Genomic DNA, 17,423 nt, shown 5'->3' with positions numbered 1-17,423 from the left:
TATCAGCTGTAGGAGTTCTCTGGTGAAATTTTTTGGGGTCACTTAAGTATAATATCATGTCATCTGCAAATAGTGATATTTTGACTTCTTCCTTTCCATTTTGTATCCCTTTGATTTCCTTTTGCTGTCTAATTGCTCTAGCCAGGACTTCCAGTACTATACTGAATGGGTAGGGGAGAGCGGGCAGCCTTGTCGAGTCCCTGATTTTAGTGGGATTGCTTCAAGTTTCTCACCATTTAGTTTGATGTTGGCTACTGGTTTGCTGTATATTGCTTTTATTATGTTTAGTTACAGGCCCTGAATTCCTGATTTTCCATGACTTTTAACATGGAGGGGTGTTGAATTTTGTAAAAAGATTTCTCAACATCTAATGAGATGATCGTGTGGGTTTGTTCTTTGAGTTTGTTTATATGGTGGATTATGTTGGTGGATTTCCATATTTTGAACCATTCCTGCATCCTTGGGATGAAGCTTACTTGACTGTGATGGATGATTGTCTTGTGTTCTTGGATTAGGTTTTCGAGAATTATATTGAGTATTTTTGCACCAATGTTCATAAGGGAGATTGGTCTGAAATTCTCTTTCATTGTTGGGTCTTTGTGTGATTTAGGTATGAGCATAATTGTGGCTTCATAGAACAAATTAAATAGTGTTTCTTCTTTTTCTATTTTGTGAAATAGTTTGAAGAGTATAGATCATCTTTGAAGGTCTGATAGAATTCCACACCAAATTCATCTGTTCCTGGACTTTTTTTAGTTGGGAAACTTTTGATGACTGCTTCTATTTCTTTAGGGATTATACAAGAGTTTGGATGGTTTATCTGAACCTGATTTAACTTTGGTACCTGGTAACTGTCTAGAAAATTGTTCACTTCATCCAGATTTTCCAATTTTGTTGAGTATAGGCTTTTGTAGTAGGATGTAATAGTTTTTTCGGATTTCCTCCAGTAAAGTTTTTAAATTGAAAATTTATAAAAACTCTTGGAAGTGGAAAGATGGCTCAACAGTTAAGCAGTTAAGCATGTGTACTCTTTTAGGGTGCTAGAGTTTGGTTTTCAGCACCCATATCAGGAAGCTCATGACAGTCAGTAATTTCAGCTTTTGGGGATCAGACATCCACTTCTAGCCTCTACAGGTACCCACATACATGTAGCACACATCTACCCACACACATAAATTTTTAAATCTTTAAAAAATATCAACTCTCTAAGACATTGGTTCCCTATACTACCTCAAAATCTGGTCATATATAAGATTGTCTTTGCAAGAATAAATGTATATAACATTTAAATCATATTCACATATAGTATGACCATGACTATTTTTGAACAACTGGCACATGAAAAACCTACTGCAAACTAACATCAACATTGCATAAACAGTCCATACTCATACAGATATAGCTGGGGGTGAGGGCATACCTCACTGATAGTATGTACAAAGAGACGGGGTTAACCTCTGCATAGGAGAATTAGAGTTCAAAGAATAAATAAATCATTCCACTGATGTCAGGAATAAAACAGAAGTACGATATGCTAGTAAAAATAACCCTAAGTCCTCATGTGTAAATAGACAACTCAGAAATGCTGAAATGTACAGCCTTTCATTAAAATAATATATAATATTTTAGAGATACCATTCTACCACAGCAGCCAGGGATACCGCCCACCACTGAGTAGCAGAAAACAATACTGGTACTAAGAGTTCCATGATTTAAAATTCTGCTTGGATTTGTATGTTAAACATTCCTTAGACTACACTCAATTCAGTATCAGTTACTTATGTGAGCGGGTCCAGATGAAGATCCAAGATATCTCACTGAATTTGCATTCAAAATAATTCTATCAAGTTTTCCTGATCCCAGTACTTTTCTATAAAGAGCTAGGCCTTAAGACTTGTGTATGTATATTACAACAGCAAAAATGTCAGCCTCTAGGGCAGAAATAGACCAAATAGAAACAAATAGAACCCTTGAAAGAAACAACAAAACCAAGAGCTGGTTCTTTGAGAAAAATAAACAAGATTGATAAACCCTTAGCCAGACTAACTAGAGGGCAAAGAGAGTATCCAAATTAACAAAATCAGAAAGGAAACTGGAGAAATAACAACTGAAACTGAGGAAATTTAAGAAATCATCAGATCCTACTACAAAAGCCTATACTCAAGAAAGCTGGAAAATCTGAAGGAAATGGATGAATTCCTAGACAGATACAAGATACTAAAGTTAAATAGGACCAGGTAAACCATCTAAATAATCCCATAACACCTAAAGAAATAAAGGTAGTCATCAAAAGCCTCCCAACCAAAAAAAAGCCCAGGTCCAGATGGGTTTAGTGCAGAATTTTATCAGACATCTATTGACGACATAATACCAATACTCTCCAAACTATTCCACAAAATAGAATCAGATGGAACACTACCTAACTCATTTTTTGAGGCTACAATAACCCTTGTTCTTAAACCACACAGAGACCCTAAAGGAAAGAGAACTTCAGACCAATCTCACTTATGAACACTGATGCAAAAATACTCAACAAAATCCTTGCAAACTGAATCCAAGAACACATCAAAACGATCACTCACCATGACCAAGTAGGCTTCATCCCTGGCATGCAGGCATGGTTTAACATATGGAAATCCATCAATGTAATCCACCATATAAACAAACTCAAAGAAAAAAACCACATGGTCATCTCACTAGATGCTGAGAAAGCATTTGACAAAAGTCAACACCCCTTCATGTTAAAAGTCTTGGAAAGAACAGGAGTCCAAGGCCCATATCTAAACATAATAAAAGCAATATACAGCAAACCAGTAGCCAACATCAAACTAAATGGTGGGAAACTTGAAGCAATCCCACTAAAATCAGGGACTCGACAAGGCTGCCCACTCTCCCCCTACCTATTCAACATAGTACTGGAAGTCCTGGCTGGAGCAATTAGACAGCAAAAGGAAATCAAAGGGATACAAATCGGAAAGGAAGAAGTAAAAACATCACTATTTGCAGATGACATGTTAGTGTACTTAAGCAACCCCACAAATTCCACCAGAGAACTTCTACAGCTGATAAACAAGTTCAGCAAAGTGGATGGATATAAAATTAACTCAAACAAATCAGTAGCCTTCCTATATTCCCAGTAATTTTTCCTATTTTATATATACTCAAAGCTTTAATTTCAGTAGATTTTATTTGAGTTTTCATTCTTTACCATTTATGGACTGTAGGTTTCATTCTTTAGTATTTATTGGTGATTAGGACTTTGTTCTCATTTTAGAAGAAAATTTAAATGTAGTGGTTACCCTAGCTTCATTTCTGTTGTTATGATAAAAATGCAAAAGTATTGTATTGGAGAAATGAGTTTATTTCAACTTGAAATCCCAGGTTGCAGTCCACCAAGGTGGCAGGAATTTAAAGCAGCTAGTCACATCATAATCAGGAGCAGAGAGAAATGAATGTGTACGTGCTTACTTATTTCTGCTCAATTTAATCTCTCCATTCTTATATATTTCCTGTTGCCTACAGAATGCTACTTCCCACAGTGGACTGAGTCTTTTCACATCAGTTAATCTAATTAAGACAATCCTCCATAGATATGCCAATGGGGAAAACAGTTTGGAGTTCAGAGAAGTAAACTATCTACTAAAACAAAAATGTCTACATCCACTGGAAGATTATAACATAACTCAATAGGCATCAGACAGTTAAGTTTTTCAATATTTGTATAGCTGTAGCAGAGATAAAGTACCAAAGGCATCAGCATCCTCTTCCTTCCACCTAACAATATTTGGCAGCATATAGAATTAGCTTTTACTTCTTAGGTAGCACCAATAGAAACTCAAAGTTGAAACAGCAATAGATCAAACTAAATAATATTAGACAGATGTGGTGGCTCAAATTTATAATCCCAGCACTTGGGCGGCTGACATAGGAGGACTAAATGTCATTCTGTACTATATAGGTGAGTATACAACAGTGAGATGGTACTGCAAGAATTTATGTTTGTTTATTATATTTACTTATTTTAGTTATGAGTGCTCTGCTGCATGTGCACCTGCACACCAGAAGAGGGCAGTAGATCCCATTACAGTTGGTTGTGAACCACCATGTAGGTGCTGGGAATTGAACTCAGGACCTCTGGAAGAGCAGTCAGTGCTCTTAATTAATGAACCATCTCTCCAGCCCAAAATTTTACTTAATTTAAATGAAAAGGAACTAGAAAATGTGAATAAGGCATCCAAATGGAGGGAGAGTACAGTTTCAAAAGATATCAAAACAGGTACAGGAGGTAAGAATGTAGCTCAGCTGGTAGAGTACTTGCCTAAATGTTGTGGGTTTGACCCCAGAAACACATAAAAGGGACATGGTAATTCATGCCTTATGCTCTTAGTGCTTAAGTGATAGAAGCTGCATGGTAGGGCATGCCTGTATAATCTTAGCACTTAAGAAATAGCAGATCAGAAGTTCAAGATGATCCTCTAACATATAGGCAGTTCAAGGCCAGCCTGTATTACATGACACTCTTTTAAAATGCAAATTACAGACTGGAGAGGTGACTCAGCCATTAAAGGATAGCTTATAATCAAAGAGATGAAAATGTATACTGCCTCAGAATGTAGCTCAGTGAGAGAGAATATGTCTCCCATACATGCATAAGGCAAATTTGATTCCTAACAATTTTTAAAAAAGGAATGTGACTGAATGAATAAGTAAATTTGTAAATCATCCAGTAAAATCACTGGAGATAGGAAAGAATGTAAAACAAAAAAAAAATCTAATATATCAACAGCTGAAAATTCCCCAAATTTTGGTAAAGACATACAACATATACATAAGTTGGAGGGAATTCTCAACATGGCACTGCCACCACGATCCATTCTAACAATTTATTTAAAATGTTAAGAAAATTTACAATCTGTATGCTAGGACTTATAAAAATTATAAAATACTGTTGAAATTCATAAACACCAATTTTTCCTACACTTATTGAAGTACAGTTGACTCATGAAATTATATATGCATTCTGCATGTAAAACATGCTGCACATTTTAATGCACTAGAGGACTGTTCTTGTACCACCTCCTCTCCAGCATGAACTGTCACCTGTGTTGTTGATCATAGCCATTCTGATAGGTGTAAGATGGAATCTCAAAGAAGTTTTCATTTGTATCTCCCTGATGGCTAAGGACATTGAACATTTCTTTTAAGTGTTTCTCAGCCATTTGAGATTCCTCTGACATTTTTAGATTCTACATGTAAATGGGATAATGCAGTATTTGTTTGCATCTGTTTTTTTTTTCTTATTTATTTATGGGGCTGGAACAATTGTTCAGTGGTTAGGAGCACTAATAACTCTTTCAGAGAACCTCAGTTCAATTCCCTACACTCTCATGACAGCTCACAAATGTTCATAAATCCAGGTCTGGGGGATATAATGCCCTCTTCTGGCCTTACTGAACACCAGGCATGCATGCAGTACTCAGACATACATTTTTAAAATGCCTACATGTATAAAAAATAAAAATAAAGAAAGACTTTTTTCCTTTATTCATACATGCTGTGCCTACATATATGTCTGCGTGCTTCATATATGCCTGGCACCCATAGCGGCCAAAAGAGAACATCAGAACCCCTGGAACTGGTTATAAATGACTACAAGCTTCCATATGGGTGGTGGAAACCAAACATAGGTCCTCTGTAAGAGCAGCAAGTGCTCTTAACCTCTGAGACATCTCTCTAGCCCAGTTTATTTTACTAATATTTCTTTCCATGATCAGTCATGTTGCCACAAATGACAGGATTCCTTTTGAATGGTTAAATTTCACTGTGCAAACTTACACATCAGATATACATTTTCCTTATCCATTCATTTACTGACAGTTATTCAAGTTTATTATAAATGTTATTTATAAAGTTATTATAAATACTGTTATAACAAATGTAAATGTATTACTCATATGTCTTTAGTTATATGTTTAGAATTGAGATAATTAGATTACATAGTAGCACTATTATTTTTTTTGAGGAATCACCATGCTATTTCCCACAATGGCTATATTATATTCCTATCAAGCATACAAGAGTTTTCTTTTCTCCATACCATTACCAATACTTGTTATTGCTTATAACTTAATAACTATCCAATAGGTATTAAACTACAGTTCATTTTATTTGCATTTTCCTCATGACTTCTGGTACTTAGTATGGTTTTCATGTACAATTTGTTCATTTCTGGTACTTAGTATGGTTTTCATGTACAATTTGTTCATTTTTATGTCATCTTTAAAGAAATATTTATTAAAGTATTGCTCACTTCTTGGATTTCACTACGTGGTGTAGGCTAGTCTCAAATTCAATAACCCTCCTGTTTCAGCCTCCTAAATGTTGGAAATAAAGGCATGTGACAACATAGCTGGACTTTGCTTCAATTTTATGAACATGAAATCCATATGTGTAAACTACAAGGTTTGATATTATTAAGAGATTAAAGCAATATGTAACATTTATAGATGTAATTCCTATCAAAATGCCAAATGTATATTTTGTAAAATATGACAAGTTGATCCTACAATTCACACACAAAAATAAAAGTTCCAGACAAATAAAAATAAATTCATTTTGAAAAAAATGAAAATAATTGAAGTTTATGATCAATTGATTTTCAATATGGGTGCCAAGTTTACTTAATGGATAAAGAATAGTCTTTCTTAAAGTCAAGAGGAATTTAATTTTAGAGTTTAAAAAAGAAAAACAACCAGGTTGTGTAAGCTGTAAATCTCAACAGCTGCCTATAGGAGAATAGGGGAGGGAAGAAAAGCTATGCAGTTTCAGTTGACATGGAAGCCAGACACATGGTAGACAAGCAGCCGCAAGGCATGAAGGGAAGCTTTAAAGAAAGGGCGAGGAAGCCCAAAGAGTTAGAAAACATATGCTTAGAAATGAGATAGAAGAGATGGCGAAGTTACACTTTTCTGAATAATTCAGAAAGCAAAGCCACGCTTATGAAGCTGCAAGGCTGGGCCCAGTAAGATACTACCAAAAGTAGTCTGAATAAATAAATGGTCCTTGGAAAACTGGATACGCACATGAAGAGAATGAAATGGAATTCACCACCCCCAAAAATATACAAAATTAATCAAAGACCTATAATTAAGAATTAAAATTCAAAATTTCTAAAAGAAATTTAAAGAGAAATATTAAAAAATTTGAATTAGGTAATAAATAGCTTTTTAGGTATGTCTTAAAATGCAAAAAAGTAATTAAAAGAAAATAAATTGAATTATGCCATAAACGACATCATCAAAAAAGACAAGACTAGAAAAATTATCAATAAAAATATATGACAAAAGTCTAGGATTAAGAATATATAAATTGGGCAGTAATGGCACATGCCTCTAATCCCAATACTGGATTAGAGGATCTCTATGGATTCAAGATCAGGCTAGTCTACAGAGTGAGTTTCAGGACAGCCAAGGATACAGAGAAACCCTCCCTGTCTTGAAAAAATTACCCAATGAAAAGAAAATGTTGAAATGTTTTCCTCTTTTAAAAAAATGGATATTCTCTGTATTTACATTTTAGATGTTATCCCTTTCCCACAATCCCATTCCCCCTCCCCCTCCCGTTGCCTCCATGAAGGTGTTCCCTCTCCCAACCTCCTTCTCCCACCTCAGCACCTTGGAGTTCCCCTACACTGGGAAAACCAGCTTTCGCTCCTCCCACCAGACAATGCTATCCTCTGCTGCATATGCACCTGGGGCCATGGGTTTCTTCATAAGAACTCATTGGTTGGTGTTTTAGTCCCTGGGAGCTGTGGTGGGTTTGGTTAGTTGATAATTTTGTTCTTCCTAAGGGGTTGCAGACCCTTTCAGCTCCTTCAGTCCTTTCTCTAGCTCCTTCAGTGAGGTCCCTATATTCAGTCAACTTAACATTAAACCATAAAAATGAAAAAATTAAAAGAGAGGCAAAATATTTCAGTCATTATTTGCCTGAAGAAGACAAGATATAAATAATCCCTAAAATTATATGAAAATATGTGCACCACCAGCAGTGTTTAAAGATAAGCAAAAGATAAACCAAAACCACATGGATACAGCTTTCCATACCTACAAAGAGGGCCATCATCAGAAAGATTTGTTAAACCATGTCGAATTGGCAATGTGTTTTCAACAAATTGTGCTGAAATTATGAGATATAAAAAAGAGCATTCACCCTCTACACATCATTCATAAAAACTAATTGAAAATATACAGACATCAACATAAGATATCCCCTCCCCTGGGGAAAAATTATAAAGCACTGCAAAGCATCTTTGGAACTTGGTACAAAGGTTTCTTGGGTCACACAAAGCAATAACTACAATAAGTAGTTTTCCACAATTAGATTCCTCAAATTAAACACTTTTTCTCATAACAGAGAACATTATAAAATGAATGGGCAAACCAGAGATCGGAGAATATATGTATAAAATATATATTAGGCAGGGAGAGGGGTGATGAGATAGGGGGATTCAAGAGGGGAAACTGGGAAAGGGGAAAAAACATTTGAAATGTAAGTATAGTGTGTGTGTGTGTGTGTGTGTGTGTGTGTGTGTGTGTGTGTGTGTGTGTGTGTGTGTGTGTGTCTGACACAGAATAGTATGATGAATGTATAAAGAACTCCTACATGTCAATAACAAAAGACAAGAAGAAAAGGGCAAATGAAGCAAACACTTAACAAAGATATATAGAACAACAAATACATGAAAAGATATTCAGACATCAGGAACACAAAACCACAATGAGCGGTTGGAGAGATTGCTCAGCTGTTAAGAGCTTACACTGCTGTCATTGAACTTCAGTTACCAGCATGTACATAAGGTAGCATATGACCACTTATGACTCCAGCTTCAGGCAATTTGATGCCTCTGGCTTCCAAGGTTATCTGTACACACTTGCACATGCACACGTATGTACACAATTTAAAATAAATATTAAAAACCACAATGAGACTCTGCTAATATCTAATGTCCACCAGAGTCACTAAATCTAAAAACACCAAGCAAGACATTGTGGCACATGCTTGTAATCCCAAAACTTGGGAAGTAGAGGCAGGAGAATCACAAATTCAAGGCTAGTCAAAGCTATGTAACAAATTCAAGACCCTGTCTCAAAATTTGTTTTTGAAGATACCACATGTTAGTTACAGTGAGGAACTCTCAATACATTGCTATGAGAGTTCAAAATAGTACAAGCAACTTGGAATAGTGTTAATTTCTTTCCCTTCTTTTTCCTCCCTCTTCTTTTCTTTCTCCCTCCCTCCTTTATTTCTCCTCCTCCACCCAAACAGGGTTTAACTATGCAGTCCTGCCTAGCCTGGAACTTGCTATGTGGACCATGCTGGCCTCAAACTCACAGAGATCTATCTACCTGCTCCTGTCTCCAAAGTGCTATTTTGAAAGCATGTTCTATAATGCCTGACAGATTTCTTTAAAAGTACAATAACAAAATAACATAATCACTTACTCTGTGCTCCAATAAAACATATTCCTAGTTATTATCCATGGCAAATAAAAATATGCTCAAAAAACATTTTATAAATAATGTTCAAAGCAGTTTTATTCATACTATCCAAAAACTTCAGAAAAGATTCAAGTACTAAAAAAGGTCAATGGATAACACATTTAGTATATTCATAACAAGAATTATTATACAGTAAAATAGTGAGCTACTTCTATACACAAAATGGCTCAATCTCAAAAATATGTTCAATAAGGGAAGCCTTACCAAGTATATATTGTATTATTCAATACAGACTAAAACAGACTACACTCACCTATGGTTAAGAAAAAAAATCACTGGTGGTTGACATTGATGTAGAGTGTAGAAGACTTACTAAGAAGAAGTATGAGAGAACTTTCTGAAGCAATCAATGCAGAATATGGATTTTATATTCATAGGCAAGCTGTGACCTATAGGACAAATCTAGTGAACCATATATTATGCAAACTAAGCTTTATTGGAACACAGTGATGCTAGTATGCTTACAATTTATCTATGATTCCTTTCATGTATAAAATAATACAACTAGATAGTTGCAACAGGATTTTATAGCATACAAACCCTAAACCACTGTCTAGGTTTTTACAGGAAGTTTATCAACATGTGAGATATATCCATCCAGACAATAGCTTTGGTTGCATATAGATTTTGGTTGCTTAGCATTTGTCAAAATTTACTGAATTATGATGTGTGCCTTTTACTCTATGTAAATTTAAACAAAAATTACTGATTCCTACTTAAGGATACTTATGTTACAGTTAAATTACTTCAAATTTGAAATGCATCAGGAAGTAAGATGGCAATAAAACAATGAAGTAATATTCTGTATCAAGTAGGAAAATTATAGCCTTCAAGCTTAACTAGATTATCAAAGTAGGTTTGTAATAGAGAATACATAACAAAAATAAATGATACAATTTAAGTGGTAAATATAAGGTTAGTAATACAATTTTTTCACCTATTTTGATCACTGAAGATTTTCAAATAAGTGGCCAGGGAATATCTTACTTATGGAAGGGAAATACAAAACACATTAAATCTGCCCAGAGAGATATTCTGATCAAAATGCCTTATAAATCCATTTATTTCAAATAACTCATTCCTAGAACACTGTGTTCTGTGTAAAGAAACTACTACTACAAAGATACAGCTTTGCCTGTTCTTGTTTAGAATCAGGGTGTACATGCTGGAATTCATTATTACTTATGTCCTTAATAAAAAGGGAGTTTAATAAAACATACAATACCTGAGGGTAATGGCTCTTTGAAATAGTACTATATCATCAATAGAAAATAATTCATAGCTCAACACATCTTTTACCAATGGACCACACAGCCTTCTATTAACTCAATAATTAATTCAGATTTTTAGAGACTTCTAAAGCAGAACAGACAAGCAAAAAAAAAAAAAAAAAAAAAAAACGAAAAGAAAAAATTCTTTATTCTTTCCTTTAATTAAACCAATTTCATAAGTTAACTTATTAACATTACTCTAATTCTGGCCAGGGATAATAATTATCTAACAAACAAGCTGTACAGTGTTATGATTGTGTTCACGGTCTCTGAAGCCAGGTAATCTGGGTTTAAGTGCAGGCCATCTTTTCTGGTAAAAGGAGCATTACTTAGCCTCTCTGATTATTATGTTCATTACTTGTAAAACAAGAATAATAGGACTCCTAGGACTGACATGAGGGAAATACATGTAAGGCTTTTAGAATAGAGTTGGGGAGTTGGGGAGATAGCTCAGTAGAAGAGCACTCATCTACTATGTTTGAGGCCCATGTTCAGTCCTCAACACCACACTAAGAAGCAAAACTGACACATTCAAAGATGGGTTTGGGTTCTGAACATAGAATTCTCAAAAGAAATAAAAATGGCTAATAAATATCTTTTCAAAATACTTATGAACCCTAGAAATTAGAAAAATGCAAAAACAAAACGACTTTGAGGTTTCATCTTAATTCCAGTTAGAATGGCAAAGGTCAATAAAACAACCAACAACAAATGTTGGAGAGGATATGGGGACAAGGATACACTCATTCACTGTTGGTGGGACTGCACACTTGTTCAAATACTCTGGAGGTCAATGTGGAGAATCCTCAAAAAGCTAAAAGTCAATCTACTATATGATCTAGCTCCAAATCCTTAGTTGGAAGAATATAACCTGAGGTAAGTCCAGAAACCAGGAAAGTAAAAAGAGAGCACTGTGAGTGAGGGGCAGGCTTAGAAGCAGTAAGAAAAGGGATTAATAGAATACAAGTGATCTGAAGGGAGAAATGGGGGAAAATGTGGGGGCCTTTAATTAGTGAACAGGATGAAGATAAATATGGAAAGGATGGAGAAAGGTAAGTGGAGTAAGGAAGTCTGGAAAATGTCATTAGGAATTATACCATCAACTATCTACCTAAAATATCTATAATATCCTTAAGTCTGTGTATATATGAACATATATAGTTTAAATGAAATTTTCTCATCCAGACTGACAATGCTCCCCTACAAGAGACACAAATTATCTAATAATAAAAAACCAAGCCTACATGAAAAACCCTCTTATGAGTTGTTGGTAAGGGTTGTCCAAGAGACTCCTAAAGTATAATAAGCTACTGCTGCTGCCCTTGGATGCCCCCAAAGGTGGAAGGAAGGTCTCTATTGCTGAAGATACCTCTCACTTCAGACACAGAGTCCAGAGGCCCCTGAAATGGAACTGATATAAAAGCCTCCTTCCTGATGACTAGTCATTTTGGTACTAGAAAGCACCATGCAAGTTTCCAAAGGAGGGAAGCAATCAGAAGTTCTACCTGGCTATGATAATACCTTTGAGCTACAAGAACCAGCAAGGCATAATATTTTTAAGGGTACAATAGTGACATGCATATTTGGTGATAAGCAACAGCTCTCTAATTGGACTTAAGGCCTATGCAACCAGAGTAAAATCATGATTGGTACTGAAGCCTAGCCAACTACCAATCAAAATACAGAGTTGTAGAGCCCAATTACAATGAATACCTAGGTTCAAGGGTCATAGTGGAAGAGGTACAGAAAGACTGTATTAGCAAGAGGGTCAGAGAGTTTCCTATGAGATTGTTATCTCCTAGTAATGTCATAAAGTCTCACCAACATGACTTGGTAAAAATAAGCAGAACAAGAACAACAGAAATACATGACAAAGTGGGCAGGGAAAAAATTCATGAGGCTTCAATCCTAGACAAAGAACCTCAGGTAACCACAGAATGCAGGAAATGGGTGAAATTGTCCTCACTCAAGACAAGCATTCTCAATACCAATGGTCAGCCTTGAAAACATATACATACATGTAACATTATATGGGCTGAGCAGGTTCTATTTATATGTTTAGGAATATACACATATATACTGTGATGGTTTGAATGAGAATGATTCTCATAGGCTCACATATGATTGGATAAGAAGTTTGCATGAGGGAAGTAGAGAGATGACTCAATGGTTAAGAGCACTGGCTGCTCTTCTAGAGGTCCTGAGTTCAATTCCCAGCAACCACATGGTGGCTCACAACCATCTGTAATGAGATCTGATGCCCTCTTCTGAATACAGCTACATTGTACTCATATAAATAAAAATAAATAAATCTTTTAAAAAAGAAGTTTGCATGGAATATGCAATGAACCCAATGGTTGTACAATATAAAATAGATGTTCAAGGTTGGCAGTGAATAAAAAGGCTGTGTTGAAGCCTGGATTGTGTAGGTTAGTTGTGCTAAGAAAGCAGTTTGTTTCTGGTGTTGTATCACATGGGGCAGCTACTCAGAAACCTTCAGCAGGATTAAATTATTTATGTGTAACTGCAAACTATGCATCTGTGCAAACTGGAAACTGCATCTATGTATATATGAGAAGCTGCAAACAGTATAATTGTTAGGACTGTTCTAGCTCTTTCATTTATTCAACTAACATTTACTCATTATGTGAGGGGTTTGGTAGAATGTATACCTAACGTTCGTACCTAGTACCTTTTAGATTACTTAGAAAAAAATTTACCATATAGCATTTCTGGAATCTCTTTGAAACAGTCCCAATAATATGGGCATGGTATAGGCATGTACAATTTGAATTTTCCTTATACTCACACCAGGAACTAACACAGCTGGTCTTTAGGACAGATAGACAAACTTCAGATAGACAAACCCATTACTTTGGACCTGCACATGCTGCCATGTTCAGCTTGAGTATTCATTTTAAATATGCAAATAAAACTTTCAAAAACTTTTGAAAAATACAATATAAACACATACTATATTTAAACATTTGAACCTAGGTTCAAGTTAAGCATATGTTCAGCATATAGGATAGGCTTAGAAAGAAATGAATGTGAGCTCAATTGCAAATATGTAGTTTTGCATATCATTTATAAATACTGCTGAAACACTCAACTGTATCTATAGACCAAGCATACTCCCAGCATATTTTAACTGCTTCTGCCATTTTTCAAGTGTACATCTGCATTCTTTTACAAGATTATGAACTCTTTGAGGGTAAGAATAATATCTTTTCTTCTTTATTTTCTTAGAAGGTAGTAGTCATTAAAAGTCTATTGATAAACTAAAGCCAACTATAGGCCAATTTCTCAAAAGAAACAAATGTATTACATGCTAACTAAAGAACACCCAAAAGCTCAGAGCATCTTACTCCCAGAGAAGGAAAGTGCATGCATGGAGTGGAGAGTAAACAAAAAATGGATAATGCCAGGCAAAAGTCCGATTATGTCCAGAGTCCATGACACCCACAATATGAATAGTGTGGATACATGAATTCACACAAAGTTTGTTTACTCATTGTCAGAAATGAATAATACTGACTTTGCACATTTCAAAGTCAAGATTTCTCCAATAGAGAAATCAATCTAAAAACAATTCAAGAATTTAGGTGGATGTGTTAAAATTAGGAAAGTCTATGAAATACTATTTTTAATTAACTGCAACAGATATTTCTCCATCACCTAACCAATCTGGAAAAGTTCAATACAAAGAAAAAACTAGTTTACCAAGAAAAAAGTCCCAAATAACCCTTTGGTTGCACTAGGTTCTCTGTTCTTCTCCATTTAAAGCTGTAGTATTTCTAAAGTCTACTTGCACAATATTCTATAGATCCTCAAGAGAAATGTAGTTGATATGAAGAAGCATGAATAACTTTGAACTTCAGTGGCCTGTACCTAATCTATGATTAACTGAGAAAAGAGAATTGTTACTTGTCAGAAAAACGTGGCTAAGAGCACTGGCTGCTCTTCCAGAAGCCAGTCTGGGTCAATTCGTAACACCCATATGGCAGTTCACAATCTGATACCTTCTTCTAGTCTACAGGTACCAGGAACGCATGTAGTAAATAGACATACATGCAAGCAAAACACTCAAACAAATTGAATTAAAATTTAAACCTAAAATTAAATATACTTTAAAAACTGTGTCTCACTTGCTGGGCAGTGGTGGCTCACACCTTTAATCCCAGTACTCAATGTAGGTCAGTCTCTAAATTCAAGGTCAGCCTAGTTTACAGCAAATTTCAGGTCAGGCAGAGACACTGAGAAATGTTGTCTTAGAAAAACAAACAAACAAACAAACAAACAAGGAATGCATGTTACCTTTATCTGTGAGACCTTCTGGATAGTTAATGGAGACATTTGGGACTGTGAAACAACTCCAAGTCCAGCAGCATATACAGGCATAGCAGAGGACTGACCTTGAACCACAGGCAAAACTGGGGACTGAGTCAGCTTTGGCTGCTCTTGCAACTGGTAAATAGAAGGAAACTGATAAATCCTCCAATTTATAATAAAATACATACACATATTTATATATAGAATATCAGCACATATACAGTATATACAACATACATAATTATATATTAAAATATGGTGGTATTTCTCTCACCCCTGAAATTTGCTACCAATGTCCTACTAGTTGGTGAGAAGAAAGTATTTGCCCTGGAACACTTATGACAGCTTGTAGGATATTAAAAAGTACCTGAGAGTTAGTTGTCTGGTTTGAAGAATAGGCTACAGTGGGCTGAATTGAAGCATCTGAATGTAGAACTGGTCCAGCTGCTGGCTCAGATGATGTGTCACCTTTAACAATGGAAATGAGCAAAAAAGATAGAAGGGAAACCATGAAGCAAAATATTCAAATGGTATAACAATAAAATGTTTCTTTAATTTTTTTCTACTATGACAATCAGAGCCATATTTTTCAAAAGAACTAATATACCTGTCTCAAAATCAAACAGGTACCCAACAAATAAAACTCTTTATGGGTTAACAAAATGCTAACATTGGGATGTAAGCAACAGGTTTTTTTTTTTCTTAGAATGCTAAAACCAAATACAGCCTCAGGCATGATGAGTTCACATTCTACTATTGAGTATATTTCCATCCCAAAAATTTTCTTTCTTTTGTTTGTTTTGTGAGAGTAGACTCAAACTATAGGGGAGAGGAAGAGGTAGAGGAGCAGGTGAGAGGAAAAGAGAAAGAGAATATGCTCACATGTGTGTGTACACAGGTATACAACTCTGGATATTGGCGCTTAGGTGCGACCTGCTTTTTTTTCTTACAACTTTATTATTTTTTAAAAAACAGAAATATGTGTAAAAATTATTAAAAGCATTTTAGCATGAATATATATGAATATATTTTTGTCAGTACTTGATTTTTTTAAAGGTTTGATAGTAATCATTGAAATCTTACTATTTACAAAGATCATAAAGTATATGTAAAACAAAATGTAACATGACCTTAAATCATTAATAAGATAGCCTTGTGGCAATTTTTGGTAGTTAAAAAATCATTATGTTTAATCCACACACCAAAAGAACTTTGACTATTTCCATGTTACTTTTTTTTTTAAGCAAGATTTCTCACTGGCCTGAAGCTCACCAAATAGGCTGGCCATGAAACATAGGGAACCTGTCTGTCTCCCTTCTCCAGCACTGGGATTACAAGTGTAAACCATCAAACCTGTTTTTTTTAAGGTGTATTCTGGATATGGAATTCATGTCCTGATCAAGGCAATTATTGAATCATCTCCCCAGCCTGACAACAAACTCTTGATCCTCCTACCTCAGCCTTCAGAGTACTGAGATTATAGGCAGATGTTATTCTGTTCACCTCCCAAAGTCTTAAATTTTTTCTTTATAAAGAAAACTTAAATTTTTCTTTCTAAAGTAAACTTAAAATAATCCCAAAACCCAGGCATAATGGCACACAACTTTAATCGCAGAACTTGAGAGTCAGAGGCAGGAAGATGTCTGTAAATTCAAGGCCAGCATGAAAAAGTTTCAGGATACCTAAAACCATACAGCTGAGACCCTATCTTGGAAAAAAAACAATAAAATCATATAAACATAATTCCAGGAACTGAAGATACAGTTTTGTGGCAGATTACTTGCTTATAATGTACAAGGCCTTGGGCTCTACTCCAAGTGTTTGTGTGGGGGTAAGGGAACAAGAGGTAACTCAGTAGGAAAGGAGAATGGGAAGGGAAAGAGAAGGCAAGGAAAGGGAAAGAGGGAAGGGGGAAGAAGCTGCAGCTAAGTGGCATAATCCCAACACTTGGAAGGCATAGGCAAGGAGATCATGAGTTTGAGGGTACCCTGGACTACATACCAAGATAGTCTCCATAACAAACAAGAAGAACAAAGAGAATGAGGAAGAAAAATCAACTAAATCTATTCACCAGTTATTTCATACCCAAGATACAATTCACAGACCATATGAAGCTCAAGAAGAAAGAAGACCAAAATGTGGATGCTTCAGTTCTTCTGAGAAGGAGGAACAAAATGCTCATGGGAGAAAAATACAAGAACAAAGAGAAGAGCAGATACTGAAGGTAAGGCCATCCAGAGACTGCCCCACCTGAAGATCCAGC

At 35.4% G+C, this 17,423-nt stretch overlaps 1 protein-coding gene across 2 annotated transcripts in view; it reads right to left on the bottom strand.

Annotated features, from left to right (window-relative positions):
* WNK3 (WNK lysine deficient protein kinase 3) overlaps window positions 1–17,423 on the bottom strand; it is a gene marked incomplete at both ends in the record, with an annotated part of 97,699 nt that overhangs the window by 45,830 nt on the left and 34,446 nt on the right. For both annotated transcript variants that reach the window (XM_080909811.1, XM_080909812.1), the window contains 2 exons: window positions 15,146–15,289; window positions 15,528–15,628. In XM_080909811.1, coding sequence (XP_080765937.1) covers window positions 15,146–15,289; window positions 15,528–15,628 — 245 coding nt within the window. The remainder of the gene's footprint in view (window positions 1–15,145; window positions 15,290–15,527; window positions 15,629–17,423) is intronic.

Source organism: Micromys minutus, assembly GCF_963924665.1.
Source record: "Micromys minutus genome assembly, chromosome: X".
Classification (NCBI taxonomy): Eukaryota; Metazoa; Chordata; class Mammalia; order Rodentia; family Muridae; genus Micromys; species Micromys minutus.
Note: the sequence above shows the minus strand (reverse complement) of the source record. Positions and strands in the feature narration are given on the sequence as shown.